This window comes from Cyanistes caeruleus, chromosome 13, assembly GCF_971803275.1.
Source record: "Cyanistes caeruleus chromosome 13, bCyaCae1.hap1.1, whole genome shotgun sequence".
Lineage (NCBI taxonomy): Eukaryota > Metazoa > Chordata > Aves > Passeriformes > Paridae > Cyanistes > Cyanistes caeruleus.
The window spans coordinates 3,009,286-3,030,454 of NC_141713.1; the positions used below are offsets into that span (position 1 = coordinate 3,009,286).

Genomic DNA, 21,169 nt, shown 5'->3' on the forward strand with positions numbered 1-21,169 from the left:
ACTTCTGACATCCTTTAATTAGCCAGGCAGTCAGGCAAAGCAAACCATAAGGTCTCAATACATATCTATGTCCCATCTGAGGATTCATTTATTTGCTGTGCTTAGCAAATGAGGCACCTGAATGTCTCGGAGCAGCAGTTGTACCAGAACAGTTACTGGAAATGGTTTCTGGGATTAAATCTGGCTTGTGAAAGAAAAGGTCTGTTAGATTCCTCTGAGGAATCTGCTGAATGGTCTAAGAAAACCTGTCTCCTATACAAGAATTAAGATTTAAGACAATGTCTCAGCTCTGTGTCTAACTCATGGGGTGACCTTGGCTTAAAAATGTCAGCTTTAGTAACTATTAAGAGCAGAAGTGTCTGGGAGTCCCACTGTAACAGGCCAGGCTGGGGAAGAGGGACTGAGGGTTCTTCTGTAATTTAGCAGCAACCCTGGAAGTGGGGGATGCAAAAGATTGCACTTGAACAAGGAGCAATGATACAGCAGCCAAGAGAGGCACAGACACCACCATGGAAAGATGGAGCAGCTTTGGGGTGGATACCAGTGTCCCCAGCCATGGTGCCTTACTTCTCCCTTCATTTAAAAATCTAACTAGTATGGAAAAGTGCTTCCAAGCGGACTTGACTGAACTGGAGCTATTAAAAGCTTATAAAGCAGATGAAGGTGCTCCTAAAGGAGTGCTTTACATCCACGCTCTACTGGCTTAGCACCTCCCTATGGAGCATACTGCAAGCCTGATTAAACTTTAAAAGCAAATTCAACAGTGTTTTCACAGTCACAAATGTTATTGCATTCACCACCCACACAGAAACAAAATATTGAGCAAAACTTACAGTTCTCTGCCATTGCCTGACATTTTAAAGCCACCAAAAGGAGCCTGAGCATAGAGCGCATTGTGACAGTTGATCCTATAATAAAAACATCAATTTTAAAAAGACAATTCAATACCAAGGAAAAGCAAGATGATGACAACAGCAACAATACAATAAAAGGCTGAAATCTCCCCATTTTCTCTTTCATACAATTCAGTCACTTGAGTAATCAGATTTTTGCAATAAAATCTTCTTTTGCTGCAGAAACAGAAAACATCTGAGTAGTTCTCAGTCTGACCTACATCTCACTTCATGTCCTCTAATGGCAAAGACATTCATGCTTGAGCTAGAATTTATGTCATATTCAGAGTCATGATTTAAATAAATAATCCAAGCTATTCCCTAATTTATTAAGCACATTCTGAAATGAACATGTTTACTCAGAAAGCTGTCTAAACACTCACAATGAGGCCCTAGCATCCCCTTCCAGGTAGAAAAAACATTTGGACTGTATCAGACAACTGTGTCACAGTAAAATAAAAGCACTGGGCCCATTTCTATAGATACTTGGTAGAAAAAGCTGATGCAGACACTTCCCCAGCATCTCAGTAAGATCAAATGACTGAAGGTCATACAGCAAAGGTATGGCTTTTGCTGTAGGTGTGCACCTCCATGTGTGTTCAGCACATATGTCCTTCAAAGCCCAACATCCCATTTTTATGTAAATATTTGAGACTGATTCTTTTGGTGCCAACTCTTGAAATGAATCCTTTGCATCAGGATCAGACACAAGATCAACTTCCTGTCTTGAGTGGGGAAAAAAAATCAGGATTCCATCTTTAAAACCATTCTAACACAAGAAATTTTGTAAGCAAAAAAAAATAGCTGCTTTTCTTTGTGACAGTGGTGTGTTGCCACCTACTGTCCATACTGGTTTGTGCAGCAAAATCCCATCTGGTGCTGGCTAAAGGTCATGAGAATTGCTTTTTCCTACATACAGGGTTTTGGAAGGCACCCTTTTTTGTCGAACTTACTACAACCCCAACAAAGAAATACCTAGACTGAAGGGAAAAACAGTCCATTTCTCGACATGCTGTCTGGGCCTCACCACCTTACTTTGAGGAATGGATGTTGCTTCTGAGCAGAACATCAAGAACTAGGCAGGCTACTAATACATCTTATCTCCAGCTTTTAGAGAATCACAGATATTCTGAGCTGGGGGGAACCACGAGGATCATGAAGTTCAACTCTTAAATGAACAACACATACAGGAACAGAGTCCACAGCCTTATTAGCAACTTTATTATCTTACTAACATGATTACAAGTTCTAAATCCCTCTCCCCTCCCAAGAAACAAAGCCCCAGGCCACTGTCTGTTCCCAGCCTGCTCACCAGACTGTTCCTGACTGCAGAGCTGAAGCCAGGGTTAAGGCTCTGTCCAGGTTCTTGGTGAACACCGCAGCTGTGAGTCCATACTCGGTGCTGTTGGCTCTTCTTATCACTTCTTCTATACTCTTGAACTTCATAATTGGCTGAACTGGCCCAAAAATCTGCACATATCAATTAAACTTTAGTGCAGGAAAGCATCTACTAATCATGGTAATTTTGAAGTAATCAGAATCAGATGCTCTGTTTGGATAATATATTTAGAATCTTATATCTTAGCCTTCTAGGGGTCATTGATAGAGCATCTTAAAAACTACTAATTAAACTTCAAAGGAAGCATTGTGATGTGCTGTAGTAGTTAATAAATGTTAAGATCCAACAAGTAATGGATCATCTGTAACAATCAAAATAAGCAGAGTTAGATCTGGACAAGTTACAAATGATTCATCCTCACTCCATTTACAACTCTCTTTTTGAACTCTGAAGCTGAGTGTACTCAAGTAACAATTAATTTATTTCAAGGACTGCAAGTTTTCTTCCTTGGTATTAACCCTGTTTTTGTCACTGTATGCATTTTATTTGCATGCAGTGCATTAGCTACATCTGTGTTAGACCACAGACTTGGCTTTCCAGGTTGTCAGCAGAGGCAACAGTCATACAAAAGGCTTCTCAAATTCTGGGATAGAGTCTCTCACCAGGTACAGTATCAAAGGTGGAGCCCTTTCTTGGTCTGCAGGCTCTCACAGCACAACAAAGCCCATTCAATGTGAGATACAGATTCATCTGGGCCACTTTTAAGCTCATACAAGGGTTTCTACATGTCTTTGTTTTGGGATATCCAGGCTTTTACGTGGAGCCTCAATCCCAGGCAAAGGATGAACATGCATTTGCAACAAAACTGCCAGTGAATGGAACTGGATAAGCTTTGTGAATCATGGCTTGGGATTTGGAGTCAGTTCATTAAGAAAAGGTCTGTCATGGGATTTTCAGCTCTTTTTCTCTCTATTTTTAGCATGTAACTCATGCCCTGACTGATATCTTTCCCAGGTTCCTTAGAGATTCTATGGCAGATCTGAGACATTTAAACATCTTGCCAGGAGTGAACAGCAAGCAGGCCCATAAAAAGCACTAAGCTAAACTATAAACTACAAATGCCAGTTAGACTTTGGCAACTACTTATTTTCCATTAGGGAACACGATGAAAAGTAGATTAACTTCTATTTCAAAGGAATATCACAGGATCTAATCACATGCAGCTTGTTCAACATTTCTGCATATAAATAATGAAAGCCAGAGTATTAGATCTGCACTTTGCTGGCTTTGACCATGTTTTCATATAGGAAAGAAACAGTCAGTCTCAGGGGATTTTGCCATGAGAATGGAATCTGGGATTATTTCAGATGCTAAGTCTGCTTCAGAGAACTTCAGTGGCTGTTGCTTTGCTCACTACCAGCATCAGATCCCAGAGTTCTTTTCCCACCTTTCTGCAGTAAAGCAACCCCTTCTGTACAAAGCAGTAGAACAAGAACACACATTACACTGTCCATTGTCACTGGCAATTACAGGGTAAATAATTGCTCCATCCTCCATGGCATCAGTTATTTTTACTCAGTTATTTATATTTAAAATTAAGGATTCAGACAGAACCCCCTCCCTCACCACAATTTCTGATTCTGAAGCAGCATTTTTCTAGGCAATTGTACTGTACCTCTTCTTTGGCAATTCTCATGTTGTCAGTGACCTCTGAAAACACTGTGGGTTTTATAAACAGGCCTCTGTCTTCAATGGCAAGACCTCCACACTCCAGTTTAGCCCCTTCTTTTTTCCCACTTTCTATCAGCTCCAGGATTTTATCAAACTGTTTTTGGTCAATCTGTCAGACACAAAAGGAAAAGAAACAAACAGCAGCACCTTTATTATCATGGTTCCAGAGAGGAGTCATGGAATGTGGCCCAGGGGCTTGTTTGCAGGGCACTGTCAAACTGGGTCAGTTTCCAGCTCAGTTTAGGATGTGGCAGCCAGGCAGTGAACAGGGAGAAAGACATGCCATGGGCATAGCTCTGAGCCACAGAAGGTGAGGTGACATGTGACAGTTTCATCCAATCTAATAGTTGGCTGCCACATGGAGGGTTTTCCCCACTTTTTGTTCCCCCCTGTCCTGGATATGTGCTCCCACAGCTCACCTCACTCGAGCTCTGGGATTTGCTGGCCTTTTCCAAGCACTGGTTTATCTCAGTAGCAGTATGAGAACAGCCTGAGATGGACTAGAAAGCTCATAAGGGATCTGACCAGCAACAGAATCAGTACAGGAGAGGGAGGCCCTGGATAAACAAGTTATTAACTCAATTTTGCTGCAGTGTGCAGCTTCACCTACAGCTCTCTGTCCCTAGCTGGAAGAACCCAGAGAGCTCTGCCTCCATCTCCTTCCACAGTGCACACTACATGAACAGCCTCAAATATAGGCCCTGTTGGTGGGGGTGACTTCACAACAACTGCTGCACCTAAGCCTTGCTTTTGAAATCAGAATCACTTTTCACAGTTCTTAGAGACTGGTATAGTCCTGCAGTTTTCTTCTCTGCACTGGGAGCCATATCTTCACTTTTGATTACCTCCTCCTCCCAAATATGGAGCAATCTCAAATAGTGAGTGTTGCTGTCAGCTTTTAACCAGAGATTTCTGTAGGGGTGGGGAAAGGCCAGTCCAGTGACAGGACCCCGAAGCTGCACAGCTGCACCAGGACTTGGAGGACACATCATGTACTCCAGAAGCAGAGTGTGTCCTGTGCTGGCAAGAGGTACAGAAGCCCACAGCACTTCCTATCACTGCTGATCCTTCTTCCACACTCTACCTCTGCAGCAGTGGGCTGCAGAACTGCAGGTTTCAAACAAACACACCTGGCTCTTGACATGATTTGGAATTAAGAGATGAAACTTCTCATGACAGCATGCTGGAGATGGTAAAAGAGTTACAGATATGTTTTTAAAAAGAAAAACTCAACAAAAAGCTCAAAAAATTTATTGAGGTGATTAAAGAAAATACTCCACCCACTGGTACAAGGTGTCCTGGAAGCCTGGGGGGTTATTCTGGTTGCCAGGTATCTCCAGATGCTTGTTCTGGCTCAATCCCCCTCCCTAGGCATCTGGTTTTATTTCAGCAGGGCCAGTTGCCAGTTGGGACTGTTTACACGTAGTGTTCCACACTTGACTCCTCCAGATTACAGACTATATCCTGTCCCTAGTTAATCCTGGCCACACACAATCCAAGTTTTCATGCTTTTAGACAAATATCAAAGCTGCAGGAGGGTGTCCTTGGGGTACTTTTGGTACACAGTGGAAACAGAGCCCAGCACATCTCCAGGCAAACAGATGTGTGTGTAGCACACACACTGTGGGCAGCATGTTTTAAGTGCTTGTGTTCTCTAATGTGTTAAGGTGCTACCCAAAGACACAATTCATGCTACTGCCCAAGGAAATGTGTGCCCTCCTGGAGGATACAGTGTCACACTGAGTTTGGCAGGTGTCATACACATTGTCTATTTGTCTGGTTGCTTAGTTGCCAAGTGTAAATAATTTGAAAATATCTGCAAGTGCTTTCCATGCTGGCATGTCTGTGATCCAGACCAATCCAGTCCATCCACTTCACATCACAGAAAACAAAACAAGGATATTTATACAGCTGTAACTTGTTGCAAGGCAAACTACAGTTAGATGAAAAGACACTGGGGAAAGAAAACATTTGTAAAAATGACATGCAAGGGTGGAACTGTTTGTCATTGTAACTAGAGCTTGCAAGGCTTGTTTAAATTCTGTCCCCTACTCCACTATTATTTATGGTTCAAGCACTGAATTCTATTAAAAACACATGATCTGGTAAAGCAAATTCTACTATTTGTTCATCTAATTCAATAGAGAAGGGAGCTTCTAAGGATCACTGCAATACTGAAAATCTGGGAACCCCCAAATCTTCATCTCTTGCTTCATTTCAGTCAAGACCACAAGGAGAATTTTTCCCATGTGTAAACCTAGTATTTGTAATCCTACAAAATAGACCACAACTGGGTCCAACAGACTGTTGGACACAACCCTTTCTACTTAAATGTTTAATTCTCACACTTTAATCCTAAAGTGCATGTCTACAGTATAAGGAAAATATTCATCATCTTATAAATCAAATTATAAGTTTTGGGCTGAATAATTACTGGCTAACAAGCGCCACAATTAGTGCTAGTTTTATTTCTGTAGACTAGGTCCTGCAGTCCACAAATTCCAGTATTTAGAGTTCTAAAATAACAAAACTACTCTAGTCTTGTTCTAATCTAATCCCTGTTCTAGTGCCCCAGGATGTCAGTCTCATCTAATGCAGTTTGCTGTTCACAGCTGTATAATGCACTGGTTAACCAGTTTGCCATCTGTGCAGATTTATTTTATTGCTTCCTGTGATACAGCGCCCAGGAATTCAAAGTTCAAAACTGCCCTTGGTCTGCATTTGAGGTTGGCACTCTGCTCAAACAGTCCTGATCACCCCTCAGGTTTCTTGTGGTGTCCTTTGAATTCCAGCCAGTCAGCACTGCCAGACACATGTGAGTTTTGGAGAAGTCTCATCAGAAGCATGCTTCATTTCTGTCTAAATTTAATGCTGTTTAAAGCTGACCTAATTTTAATCACAGCAGTACAGTTTATATCAGCATAACCCAATACTGCAGCTGACACAGTCTTTTCCCCACTGCCATGCCATGTGAACAGTGATCCACATCAGGGGACTGCCCTGTGTAAAACTGTTCCTCCTCACTTCCAAAAAGGCTGGATTAGACCTGAATCAGCCAGTTCCCTAATCTACTGCAGTGCAATGTAGGAACAAACAACTGCACATGGGACCACTTTTGCAGGACTAGCTTATGTCAACTTCAAGTTCCTGTGGAACAGGGTTATCATCACCTACAGCTGATGTAGGACCAGAGAGATCATGAGCTACAACCGCTGTCTGCCTGAAGGTTGGCTTCAACCCCTTCCCCCTGTTGGCTTCTAAGCCAGTGACCAACTCACAATGGGGATCACTGCTTGTATATGCTCACCCTGACTCACACCAAAGGAGAATGAAAGCAACAGGCAGGGTCCAAAACATCTGATGAGGACAGATTAAGAAGACAAATTATTTTTCCTGGTGATTCTTCTCTTATCCATCAGTTCAAGATTAAAAAAACCTCACAGGTTACTTCAGGAACAGGAAGGAAGAAATTATCTGGAAGCTTCACATTTGAAGAATAACTTGTGGACAGGCACAAATTTTTGCTACTTTCAGAGGTATTTTTAAGTCCTTGTGACACTGCATCATTTCTCTCCTCTGCTTAAGTTTCTGTATGTGCCCACAACATAGGCTCCAGAGAGTGAGGAGCCAAAGCTGCAGAGGAAGAGGTTGTTCTTTGAACTGGCAACCACATAAAAGTTTTGGGATTTACAGTTTCCTCCCACTCCCTCAACACCTTCCCATCCTGGCTTTGACAGTTGTATACATAAGTTCAGGTGTGTGTGGGTGTGCTTTCTCTCCCACAACAGGTAAGCCAGAGCAGGAAAAAAGGACAGATGGGCCACAGTTAAAATCTGACAAGACAGTGCTATTCCGACTTGCTGTTGCCCTTAATTACAGGGGGTAATTAATGTATGCAAATATGCAAAAGGTCTGCCTTAAGCCCCATCAGTGATCCCAGAGGATGGAGCTGGGCCATGGTGCACCCTGGAAGTGCTCTGACAGCCTGGCAAGAGCTGAGAACACTGATGAACACTAAAAAACACTGAAACAACACTAAACAAGCCCAGTTCAACATGCTCAAATCACTGCAGGGTGCTTCACCCTTTAAAACTAACAACTGAATAGTTTCAGGAGCTGTTCTCATGAAATCAGTGTTTGAGGGTTAGCTCATCTGTGCAGGAGCAAGTCTCAGCATGGGATTCTTTTCCTAAGAGTCCTGAGCAGTTTGAAATCAAAGTTACAGGGCTAGATGCAGCCTCAGCATGAGCAAGGCATGTACATCATCTTATTCCCCATGCATGAGGGCAAGAAATGAGGTTTTGCCACGCATCAATCATGTGCAGATTCAGATCCAGATAAGGAGAGGCAGATGTCCTCAGAGCCACCCCTTCTCTGAGGAATCCTACACAGACAGAATCAAGGAAGAAAAACCCACAGTGCAGCACTGAGAAAAAGAGGCCTTGGCTATAGGTTTCTGGGAGCCTTGCTTTATTTTTGGTACCAAGCAGTGGGCCTGTTAGAAGATCTGACCTAAGGATCATCTTCCCCCAGAGCTCTCCAGCACAACTCAGATTGCCTCAAAAGGAAAAACTAAGAGGAAGGCTCTGGAAGTATTGAGGAGGCTGGTTCTGACAGCAGTTTGGCATGTTTCTTCCTCCTAATTCAGCTGAAACTTCTCCAAAGGATCAGAAAGGCAGCAGAGGAGGAGAGGGAAAGTGAGGACTCAGGAGTCTCTGGGCTCTAACTGCTTGTCATCACCCACACAGCCAAAGGAGCTGAATAGCCATTTAGCTGCACTCTTCTGCACAGAGCTATGGCTCACTGCAACATGCTTTGTGTTACTGTACCAGGGAGACAGGCCCTTCTATAAAGCTGGATAAGAACACAATTAAATACATTTGTGTTTTTTTTAAAAAATTACAACATAACATTTCAACAGTTGTGATTAATTGATATTTAAAATAGAGAGAAAAAATAAAGCCACGATACATTACTCACCCCTCGGCACTTCTGCTGGGACCGCATCCGTAAGGATAATATTTACACAAGGAAAATTAAACAAAACCACAACCAAAAACCAAACAACAACTGCTCTCAGACACACAGTTACCTGGGGCCCTTGTTCAGTTCTGGCATCAAAGGGGTCTCCAACCAGTCTCTTCTTGGCAAACTCCACGCTGCGCTTGACAAACTCGGGGTAGATCTGCTCCTCCACGAAGACGCGGGAGGCAGCTGTGCAGCACTGCCCCTGGTTGAAGAACACGCCTTGGTGGGCACATTCCACTGCCAAGTCCACTGTGAAGTGACCCAGGATGGAAAAGTGTTACCACATGAACAGTTGCAGCATTCCAGGGTTTCCAGACTTGTTGTTTTCCTTTCTCTTTGGAAAACCTCCTTAAAAAATGCTGACCGTGGTCCACACCCATAGAAGGCACTCACAGGGCCCCAGTGCCCCCAAACCAGATCTTTTATTGTATCCATCTCCCTTCCTGTCTTTTGTCTTGAGGTCTAGCTGGCCATAGTTCCTGATACTTTCCTCACAAGGACTCACTGAAGGCAGTGACCATTTTTTCTTGCTGTGGAGATTCTTAATACCATGCATTGGTTCTTAAAGACAAGTTCCATTTGTGACTGTTCAGAAAGCAGCATGCCAGCTTTGGCCAGCTCCTTGCAATGCTCACTATTAGCAGCTGGCACAAATACCTCTGATTTTCAGCCTGTGCTGTGCAGGACTGGAAAGGATTTTCCTGAAGCCAAATAGGATTTTCCAACCATTTTGGTGGTCAGAGGTCACATCACTCAGAGGTCTGAGTGATGTAACAAACTTGCAATGAAACACACAAAATGAGCCCTGCAGACCACCAGGATAGAGGTGAAGGCTGGATTAGATCAGGTCCTACAAAACTCCCCTGTCACAGGAATTCCTGCAGAGGGGCTGCTTTGCAGAAAACTCTTTTCCTCAGTGCTTGGCTCAGGCTCTGCAGAACTGCCAGCCAAACAGAAAGCCCACAAACAGCAAACACACAAGTGCAAGATTTAACTACAACTGCAGCCATGCCCAGGGAAGGCAACATGGGCCATGGGAATGATGCCCATGCTGGGGAAGAGCTTCAGGAATGCAGAACTATATCCTGCCCTTGGACAGAGGTTTCCTCCAGCCTTTGGGGTGGAAACACCAGCCCTGTGAGCTGCCAGAGAACAGCAGAGACACACAAACCCCAGCACCCTCAATCCTCTTACAGCAAACACACCCAGCAGCCCATACTCACAGTCTGCATCTGCACACACAATGCAGGGGTTTTTCCCTCCCAGCTCTAACGTCACCCTTTTGAGGTTGCTCTTAGAAGCAGCTTCTTTGATCAGTTTTCCAACCTGTATCAGTGAGATAAAGAGGAGATGAGTTGTTCCCCTAAAAATCTTGAGTGTGATTCCAACAAAGGTGGAAGAGCCTGGGTGGCAACTGAAGCAGGAAGAGGTCAGGGAGAGCAGCCTGAAATGGTTTGAGTTTCCTACTGCTGTGATGTGTTGGGTCAAAATCAGCCCCAGAATTAAGAATTAGTTTAGGCAAGTCTGAAAGAACAGGCTGCGTGGAAGAGCTACACCTGTATCCTGAAGGGAAGGATTTACTCTGCTTTCAGAATTCAGTAATCTAATTTTGTTAGAAACAGTATGAATTAAAACTATTTGGGAGGCACCTTTAGTTGTTAGGGCAGGTTAATTTCTTAAGAGTGATGTAATATTTGAATTTGCTCATATTACAGCTGTTTTCTTGTATCTTACCTTTGCACATGGAAATCTTACCTTTATTTCTGACTAAAACTACTTTTGCCCTGGAGTGGAACTGTGAGAAAGGAAAGCATGGGGCAGCTGGCTGGCAATCACAGGTCTGCATTTCTCATGGTTTGCCTTTGTTACTCAAGCATGACTCCTGAACTTAAGAGAGATCACCTCTAGTCACTCAGAGCTTAGCTCTAGAGACAGCAGAAATAAGTGATGCATCCTAGCTTTGCAAAAGGCATTACTGCAGGCTGGCTGGCCAAAGAGAAGCAAATTAATAACCTAAGAGAAGAGATCTATATGGGAAAATTCTCATGGAGTTTAAGATCAGTAATTCCAAGCTGGCACTGAGCCTAAGCTGGGGTTTAATAATGAAGTCAAAATATATTTTGAATTAACTTCACTTCCTGGCTCAGAAACAGTAGCACTGTGCTGCAAAATGCTGCAAAGATGCAGCTGAACTCACAAATGGGTGGAGGGGGAAGAAAACACTTCTAAATTACACATGCATTAGGAAAGGATCTGTCTCCCTTGGTGTTTCCTGCACACCCATGGATTAGGAGACAAGCAGTGTCTACAGGAGTTTTTTGCCTACAGGCTCCAGCAGCTGAGATTTTCCTTCTGCCACTAATCCACTGGATACTCCTTTTTCATTAAAAACCCAAACAGATCCATGTGGGCTGGATGAGTATAAGCTCTATTTTTTTCACACAGCTAATGTCTCATGTGGGCTAAAAGTTTCTGATCTAGGATTTGGAGAGAAGCATGTAACTAAGTAAACTCCAAGATTAGACCAGCTATCAAGAAAATAAAAGCTCGCTGTGAACTTTTACTTTACTCTGTGTTCTGTTTGTTCCCATGATCCCTGTACAGAAACAGAGGCTTAGCACACCTTTTCCTATGGGATAAGCACAGGATGTACACAAAGCCACTAGATGGTAGTGTTGGTAAATGCTGCAGCTTTTGAGTGTTTGGAGTTACCTTTCCCGACCAAGAACACCTTTCAAGGTAATTTGTCATCATTATACATTCATATCACACTCTGCAATTACGAGGGCAGACATAAGAAGGATGAATCCAGGAAATGCTCAGCAAGAATAGTGTTCCTCAAAGAAGTGAGAGACTGAATTTGCTTCAGCTGCCCCCACTGGTTATAAGCATTTCCATTCTTTGGACACTGCCTGCATTCTGGAGATGCAGATATACTGCAAGAAACATCTAAAGCAGTCAGTGGAAGAGTGTTCACTTTTCTAAGAAAGCTTTTGTTTGAGAATTTTCAGCAGTGATTACTGCAGTCAGATTTGTTTGTATGTCTCAGCTGTGCTCAATTCCATGGTCTTGGCCAAGCCATATACACTTTTCCCATGTAGGCATGGAAGAGGATGGCTGTAGGTGATTGATAGTGCATGGTTCTTGTGGCCACTCTTCTCATAAACAAGCCAGACACATCTATTTACAGGAAAAAAAACTAAATAGAAGGTGCTTTACTGTGCAGGTCTCAGAATGAAGCTCAAATGTTAATCCCCTCCACGTCAGCAGAGAAGGCCTTGGGCATGAAGCCATGCTTTTATTTAAGTCCTAGTTCCTCAGAGGTAACTAAAGCCAAGGAAGAATTGTTCAGGGCTCTGACTGACATGTTTTCCAGTTGCAGGGCAGGACTGGCAGACAAACATGCCCAGAAGCTCCATCGGGTCAATGACATGATGTTAAGTCACTGCCAGCCTGCCCTGTAGACTGCCTTGCCTTATGTCAGAGCACCCAAGTTCTTACAGAAATGTCGTGGTTTGGCAAAACCCAGTTTCAGAGATGTGGGATTATTACAAGCACAAGGATCTGAATTAGACAGATACCAAATACTTCTGAGAAATCCTGTCACGTGGAATGTGATGGAAGAAGTGTTGGTTATACAAAAATCACTGACTTTTCATTGGTCTAGTCTTGTATGGATGACAGTTTACAAGAGAATGTGAAGAGAAACAGCAGATATCTTTGAGAAATCCATCACCTACCTTGGTTGATCCAGTAAAAGCAATTTTATCAATGCTGTCATGGGTAGAAATTGCAGCTCCAGCTGTGGGGCCGTAGCCTGGCACAATGTTCACCACACCTGGAGGGAAACCCACCTGAAACAGAGATTAAAACCAGCTCTGTAGAGAATCTGAGAGCAGAGCTCATTTCTCAGGAAGCCTGGATTAGTTGTACTATAGTTCTCTGAGCTCTTACCAGATACATCCCTGTTTTCCAGACTTTCCAGTAATATGGCTGCATGCTACCAGCTGGAGTAGATGTGGGTGAAGCTAACAGCCATGCTTAGGAAATGCCAAGTTTCAGTAAGAATTCTTGGAGAAGTCCCAGTTTCAAGTCAAAAGAGAGTGAGTCTTTCGGCCAAACTTGGCCTCCAGCTACTGCAGTGCAGCTGCAGCCAAGGGGTAAATGAATGAAAGTTTGTTTTGAACAAAGGTTGACATTTGTGGTTCTTCAGGGACCAGGGGGATTAAGAAGTCAGTAAAACCTCACTAGATGATGGGGCTAATAAAACAGGAGTACAAAAGCAGATGGTAACAAGACTTATGCAAGTTTCCACCACATTTACAACATAGATTAGCCAACTACTAATTTTGCCAAAACAGACAAATGGCAAAACTTCAGGTGAAATTCTAGTGCAAGGAGAACTGGGGGACTGACTGGTTTGGTTTTCCTTCCTGAAGCAAGAGTTTGAAGGATTATTGCTTTTCTAAGCTAGCCTTCCCCTACTACCAATAGCACTAGGTTGTTTTCCCTGCAATTTCTAATGATGAAATTGCAGAATATAACCATTTGCTTCATTTCCTATGACTCTAATACAAAGTCTCAATAAATGCCATTTCTTTTTAATAGAGAAAAAATGAAGCAATTGCTCATGTACTGTCTTGCAAAAAAATTATCCTCATAAGACTTTTCTCCCCCATTTTTTCTTTTCTTTAATTGGAAGGGCAGTCTCATTTCTTCTATGGATGTGACAATGACAAAAGTGCATTTAATGGGGTTTGCATCTTGGCTAATGAGTTTTCAAGCAAATACTGCGTGTCAAACTGTGCAAGTAATGGTGTTTGGAGTCAGCAGCAAAGCCACAAGGAAGCAAAAAATTGGTTCAGAACACCCTGAGCCAAGAAGTTTTTTTCAGTTTTTCAGCAAAAATGAAAGCCAAAATATTTTGGTTGGCCAGAAATTATTTCATTGAATGTAACACATAGATCTGTGCATGTGGTAACATCTTCTATATCCTTTTAAAGATGAAAATCAAAAAACTTTACCTCATTTTTTCTGAAAAACTGTAAAGAATTCAGCTAATTTTGGGTGGAGAAAGGATCATCTTCAAATAGAGTTATTCTGCTCTAATTGCACTTCTGCCTTTAAGGACAACTGTGAGAAACAGCAAGCTTAGAATTTCAGCTGAAAAAAATAATTTTACCAGAACTGAATGGTGTTCTTTTAGGGGGAATTTTAGGCCTGTGTTTGGGGAGCTGCATATCAGAGTCAAAAAAAGCAGTGGTGTGGCAGGACTTACTAGAAGTCATGACAACTGCACCTTGTGCTCACTCACTCATCTTGTGTAATCTCATTAAGCCAAGTAACTGTAGGAGACTTAACTGGTATTATTTTTCCACTTCCTTTCCTGATGGAAGAACCTTAAGTGTCAATTATCAATGTATCTTTCTATTTTCTCCCAGGCTAAGCCAAGAAAGAACAAAATCATCATTTGACTGAAGCTAACACAGACTTGCAGCTGAGAGGCAAAAGCCCATCTATTACTCCTTTAGTTTTCCTCAGTCAGTCACATCCATAGCTATAGGAAGCTGATGTACTGAACAGTGCTGGAAGGTTCTGTGCACCTCCCACCCTCTCTGTAAAATTAACAGACCTGTTGGCACACAAGATCCTAACTGACAAACCCTAAACCAGCATTTTAAAATCCCAACCTATCATCTTGCCTTTATTTCAGTTGACTTTACAGGCCAGACATAACTAAATTGTTCTATGAACCACAGAAATGACAAGGAATTGTTTCCCAGGGCACTCTGTCTTGGTTGAATTATCCCACTTAAAAACAACAAACATAACACTGCTCTCTAATCACACTTTTTTGTCTCATTGTCTAATAAAACTGAGCTGTTGTCTTGCTCTCATTTGGGAGAGGGGAAGACAAGGTGGGGGAAGAACAGCACCATTTTTTCTCTCTGCAGCTTCCTGAGAAAGGAGAAAAATGCACAGGTTTTATAATGTTTACCACCTCCCTGCCAGTCACAAAGGCCTTTGTAAAAAAAGGCTGAAGACAGAGGTTGTTCTCACTTTCCTTTGTGAGGCTATTAAAGCTGGAAGTCTGTTTGTTATGCTCAGACTCTTTAAAACCTAAAAATCTGGAGAGCCAATTCAAAATACAGCCTTGCTTATGACCTTAAGAGAACAGAACCTCGAGGGGATGTTCAGATTTCCTCACCTCCTTGATCAGAGAGCCAATGTAGAGCGACGTGAGCGGAGTTTGTTCAGCTGGTTTAATGACCAGAGTGTTTCCACAGCACAGCGCTGGTGCCATCTTCCAAACCAGCATCAGCAGGGGGAAGTTCCACTGCAAGAACACAAGTCACTGGTCAGATCAACCTGGCACAGTCACCTACTCACTTCCACACAGCCTTTTCCCAGCTCAGGGAAGAAAGGAACTGGGAGGAAAGCCACAAAGGGAAGAGTCTGTTTATAATACTGTGTTTGCTTGGACTAAGGAATATAACTTCCTTGATTTCCCCCTGAGATCCCTGATATTGCTGGCAATCCTCACACTAATCCTGTAAGTTGGACAACCTTCTGCATTATGTGACCTCATTCTTTAAAGGAGTTTGATCACATTTTGTGTAGGATTTTGGCTCTTCACAGAAACTGTGTTGGAGACAGTTTTCTGATGCATCACTTCTGTACAGCATCTGTATGTGGGAAATTACAGAATGTAACTACTCATTGAAGAAAACCTAGTTTTTCTCTGTTAAGCACTGGCTGAGTAGTTCTGAGTTATATAATATCATTCAGTTCTGGTTTTATAACTAGGAAAGTGCAGTGAGTTGTTCAGTCATGGAAATCTAGGGGAGGTCTTATACTCCTTTCATATTGTAAATTGTTCCTTTCCAATTAGTTTTCTAATTTGGAATTAGGAGCCAGTCCACATCAGTTTTCTCTGTGCTAATCTCTTTCATGGTCATGTGTATTTGGGGATCTTGGAGTCTAAGTAAGAAGTGGAAAATCTAGCTCACACTGAATCTCAGAAAGGTCATTTGGCAGCAGAAAGGATTTCTTCATTAAAAATAATTAATGCTGCTTCAGGGATGATGGAAGCAGGCCAACAGCAAGGGGACTTCTTGTCAAGACTCAAGCCAAGGGCCTTCAGCTATCAACAAAGCAGCCAAGTATGTCAAGAATCCACAAATTCACACTTACAAATAAATTAGCAGTGTAGCTTTTGAGCCATGAGTTCTATTCTAACTCTGAGACAAAGCAGAATTTAGTCTCAAGTGTTATTCTTCAACTTGCTTCACCCTTTTTCCCAGACCTGTTCATTTCAGTGATCTGCAATGGCCACATCCCATAATTTGCCCATTTGTCTTTTTCTCCTAAGTTTTCTTGAAGGTCTGACTGTGCAGATTGAGCCATTTACACCTACACTACTTTTCTACAGTTTCAGAGCATGAAATAGCCCCATTAGGAGCTTTCTTCTTCAGAGTGGCTGGTGAAAGTAACAGTAAAGGACTCCAGGGCTGCCTCATGATATCACCTTGGGATAAAAATCACCCATATGCTAAAATTCCCAAGAACTTCTCTGGCTAAGAAGATTGCTTTAAATATAGTCAAGCCATAGGAAAAAAGGAGGACTGTTAATTGCTCTAGGAAATCATACCCAGAACAGTGACAGAATCTTTTTCTATCAAGTACACAGCCCACAGGCTGGAGGTGTTATCAAGATCAAACTGGAGAAAAAACTGAAGATTTGTTCTGAGTAAACTGAAGACAGATGTGGTTTTGTTGACCCCAATCATTCTTTATACAAACACAAGTTAAGTCTTAAGTTGAACTTAAGTCAAATTTGGTTCTATACTTCATTGTATTTACTGCTGGTCTAGAGGTCTTCCAAGTCCCACTATGTCTCCTAGAGTGGCCTTCCAAAGCATCCTGCATGTAGGCTTTTAAAGGGATAATTTCCAAATCACTTCTGATGGTGATCAGAAAGGTGGCTGAGAGTGACAGGGAAATACCTTGTAACTGGTGATCAGAGTGAGGAACCTGAGATTTTGATCTTAAGTCATAAATTCTGCTCACCAGCAGTCACATTGCTTGCTCAGCCAGAAAAGCAGTGAAGTCATCAAGACAAATGTTTGATAACCTCCCACTTTGCCTCACCCTGATACTGCCAAAGAGACTGTGTCTTATCATCTGGGTTATAAATTCAGTCCTGCTGAAGGAAAAAGCAGAATTGCCCCAGACATCTTTGGATCTGGTCCAAACCTGGTATTCCCAGGGTCCAGCAAATCCAATGTCCCACATGCATTTCTTAACCTTATCTCAAAAGTCAAAATCCTCTATGAACTCTTATTGATCCAAGAACCATATAAACATAGAACATCCTGGATGGAAGGGATCCACTGGCATCATCCAATTCCAACTCCTGGACCTACAGAGGACAGCACCAAGACTCCTACCACAGGTTTGAGAGCATTGTCCAAACACTTCTTGAGCTCTGGCAGACTTGGTGCTGTATTCAAACAGAGAATCTTGACACAGCACCATTTGCCTCACAAATTGTAGAATATCATATTCAAAGCATTTTACAACCAGACAGGAACAAAATCTGTCTCCCATGAGCTATAAAGTCTTCCTGGCTGTCTGTTGAAACAAAGCAAGCAACACATGCTAACACTGGAGGCATTCCAAGAGCTAGCCACACTGTCCTCTCAGCAGAGAATGAGACCTCAAGGAAAAGAAAACTATTCAGTGAGATTTAATCCCAGAAAGCTCAGAGAACAGCCAGACGTAATTAATTGATCATGGATATGATTTAAAACTCAAAACTATGCATCAGCACGAGGCAGCAAAAAGCCAGCACTCCTAATGATGAGATGGCTGTCCCAGCAGTGTGAGAGTCAGAGCTCTGACTGGTCTCTGATGACTGGTGTCAGCCTCAGAGAGCAGCAGAGCATCTGATTAGGAGACCCACCCTTCCACTGCAGAGCATTTCTGTTGCCAAGAGCAATTGGCATGGGGGTAAAACACAAAACTACATCAGGCCACTGAGATGGGAGTTCCCTGCAGAACAGCTGTGCTTAAGCAGGCAGCAAATGGCTGCAGGGTAGGATGGAGTGCACATGAAATTTCCAGTTCTTTGGGATATGCAGGGCACCAGCACTGTCACTTACTGGAGTTATGGCTCCACAGACACCCATCGGCTCATGCCGGGTGAAACAGACAAAATTTTCATCTGCAAGACAAGAGAGTAAAAGGGGAAAAAATAGTCAAAATCCTCACTTTTGCAAAAAGTGTGTGAGACAACTGCACACTACCAGGTTGGGGACAGAACTAAGCCCATGTTAGAGAACACAGTGTCTATTCATCCTGACTCCTGTCTTTGGAACATCCCAGGCAGATGAAGATCTGAGTACAGGTCTTGTACCAGCTTGAAAGTCACAGTCACACAGGAACCTTTTAAAACCAGGGTTCAGTTCCCTCTGCAAATTCCCTGTGTTGAGGCTGAGGGGAGGATAACTATCACACTGAAGAGCAAACAGATTTCATTCAGATTGTGCCCTACTGGAAAACACAACGCACTTGTCTCCCTGAGAGAGAGAGAGAGACCCATTTTATACAGGAATCCTGTTTAATATAACAGGAATTGCGCTCCTGGAAAGAAATGACAAAAAAATGAAACTCTGGAACTAAAGTAATACCATTCACCTTAAAATACTGCTGTTACTCTTTCAAAGAGAAAGCAGGAAGAACATTTGCCTTTCAAATTCATTCTTGCTGAACACCTAGTTTCATTGGGAAGATGTGACAAGAACAAGAACATTTCTAATGATGCTTTTTCTAAGTGATTTCAAATCAGGACAAACAAGCAGTGTCCAGACAAGCAAAGCTTTACACCACTCTGAATGAGGGTGACAAATCCCAGTTTATAGGACTGACACGGCTCCCTTTGCTGTCTGCACAGACTGAACGAGCTCAGCCCTCCAGAGTCCTTCCTCTGGTGACTAATTTCTGTCTACAGTATCTGTCCTTCACACAGCCTCAGTGATCACCCACATGCAGGATAAAAAGGGCCAAATTTGAAAAAACATTATATTGCCCATTGTGCCACAAGGACATCCAGTCTCTTAATTTGTTCTCACCAAAACTATATTTGAACTTCTATACCTGGGCCAAAGTGTTCTGTCTCTGTGACTGCTCTGACCAAAAGTTTCTCTGTTAAGAAAGCAACAGACAAGCCCACACATTATTTTCCAGGGATCTGTCCAGGCATTAATCAAATTCTCCCATTAGTTTCAATACTGAAACATCTGCTTAAAATGCATCCTGAGATAGAGAGGAAGTGCAGGCTATATTTGCAGGTTTTCAGAAGCCAGCCTTTCCATTGATCTCCCTCCACCTCAAGCCTGATCCCAACCCAGCTCTAAAACTGGGTCTGAAGGTACTCACCCACTGGAATAGTTCTGCCCTGAATTTTATCAGCCCATCCAGCGTAATACCGGAGTGTCTTTATACAGCCTTCCAGGTCAATGAAATAAGCCTGCAGGAAAGGCTTTCCTGTGTCCATGGTTTCTAGAGTCTGGAAAAAAACAAAAAACAAGTTGCATGCACTGTCAGACAAGTGAACGTTTTGGGTTTTTTCTCTCTTAAAAAACCCTCTTCTCAGCTTTATTCTGCCTTGCTCTGAAGACATGGAATGTTCTTCCCTCCTCTTATATTTAGAGAATGAGCTTGTTAATACAAATAATAAATAATAAGAAGGGAAAACAGACAGCAACTCTGATGTGTACAGGAGTTGCTTTATTCAGGAGCTGTGCTGAAAGAGCACCTTCCAGAAGCCTCCAGAAGGTGAGTGTGGGTGGGATACAGGGCTGGGGTCTGGGGCACTGGTCAGAAACAATGTGAGCATCATGACTTCACCCTAACTGACCTTCCAACACAGATGTTCTGGAGTCCAGATGGTGTCACCAAAATCAGGCAGAGCTACTCTCCTTCAATTAGAAAAAAAAATAATCTAATATTTCTACTCCATAAGCCTAAACCAGACCTCTGAAAAGCCTCTTTTGCTCAATGATAAACATACTTTTTACAGAGTTCTGGTAAAGTAACCTTTGGGCTCATATCTATGCTGAGCCCAGGGAAAGGCAGAAGTTGCTGCACTGGTGCTGATCAGCTCTAAACAAAGTCCAGGCTGAGCCTGTGTCCTTCACACTGTTCTGGACATTAGCTCAGGGAATGCTTTGTTCTCTGCTCAGGTCATTAAATGGAATATTGGTGCAAATGGCCAGCACATCCATAAAGGAAGTACTATCCCTTGGTAGATTGAAACATCTTTGTTTACACATGAAGTCATACCCTGTCACCCTCCACAGACATTAGGGTCCAAACAGCACTCAAACAGACATTCCCCTTGGAATGGTGAGGATTGTTATCCACTGAATGTCTGCTGAAACAAGTGATTTTTATAAGTCATTGCTTAGCACACAGCCAAGGCAGCCAGGGCTGGTTTTCTGCAATGCAAACAGCAATGCCAAACAAGCCCTTCCAGACCAGAAGGACAGCAGAAAACTTGAAGTTTGTTCTGGTTAAAGGAAAAGGAGGGTGCTCCAGTCACATCAAAAAGTGAGAAAAAATTAATAGGGTTTATTTACACACACATATATATTTTTTTTTTCTCCTCCCTCTTATTTGCTGCCCAGAACTGTGTTCAGAACCAAATGTTTTGGTTTTGCCCTGCTGAAACTGAAATCAGTCATGTGGTTGAAAGACACTGTGTTGGGGAAAGAGGCCCAGCTCAAAATAATCACACAGATATAGGCTCATCATATAGGCTCAGTGTGAGCACATCCCATGGGTGTCAGTTCCCACTGACCTCAGCAGGACACTGGCTCAGTTACCTGCACATCTGGCAGCATGGAATGTCATCAATGCCTTCCCCTGAAGATAAAAGTGCAGCACTGAACTGGAAAGGTGCTCAGATCCAAGAGCTTAGGTGTGGATCGCCCCAAGCTGAGGATCTGTGGGTATCACTTGGAAAGATGTGCAAGGCCTGTAGAGTCCAAAGGCTTCTACCAGCTGAGCACATTTTAGCTCAGGTTCTTATCCCTTTGTTCTGCACCAGCAGGACTCCTCCAGGACAGGATCATGGAATCATTCACAATATTTCTCCAGTGCAAAAGTCCAAGTT

The 21,169-nt window shown here is 42.7% G+C and overlaps 1 protein-coding gene across 1 annotated transcript in view; it reads right to left on the reverse strand.

Moving 5' to 3' along the window:
• Window positions 1-21,169, reverse strand: part of ALDH1A3 (aldehyde dehydrogenase 1 family member A3) — a 34,158-nt gene that overhangs the window by 3,190 nt on the left and 9,799 nt on the right. The window contains exons 4-12 of the mRNA XM_023933837.2: window positions 19,432-19,561; window positions 18,156-18,217; window positions 15,200-15,328; window positions 12,732-12,845; window positions 10,215-10,317; window positions 9,056-9,240; window positions 3,908-4,072; window positions 2,206-2,363; window positions 834-908 (exon numbers count right to left, since the gene is read on the reverse strand). Coding sequence (XP_023789605.2) covers window positions 834-908; window positions 2,206-2,363; window positions 3,908-4,072; window positions 9,056-9,240; window positions 10,215-10,317; window positions 12,732-12,845; window positions 15,200-15,328; window positions 18,156-18,217; window positions 19,432-19,561 — 1,121 coding nt within the window. The remainder of the gene's footprint in view (window positions 1-833; window positions 909-2,205; window positions 2,364-3,907; window positions 4,073-9,055; window positions 9,241-10,214; window positions 10,318-12,731; window positions 12,846-15,199; window positions 15,329-18,155; window positions 18,218-19,431; window positions 19,562-21,169) is intronic.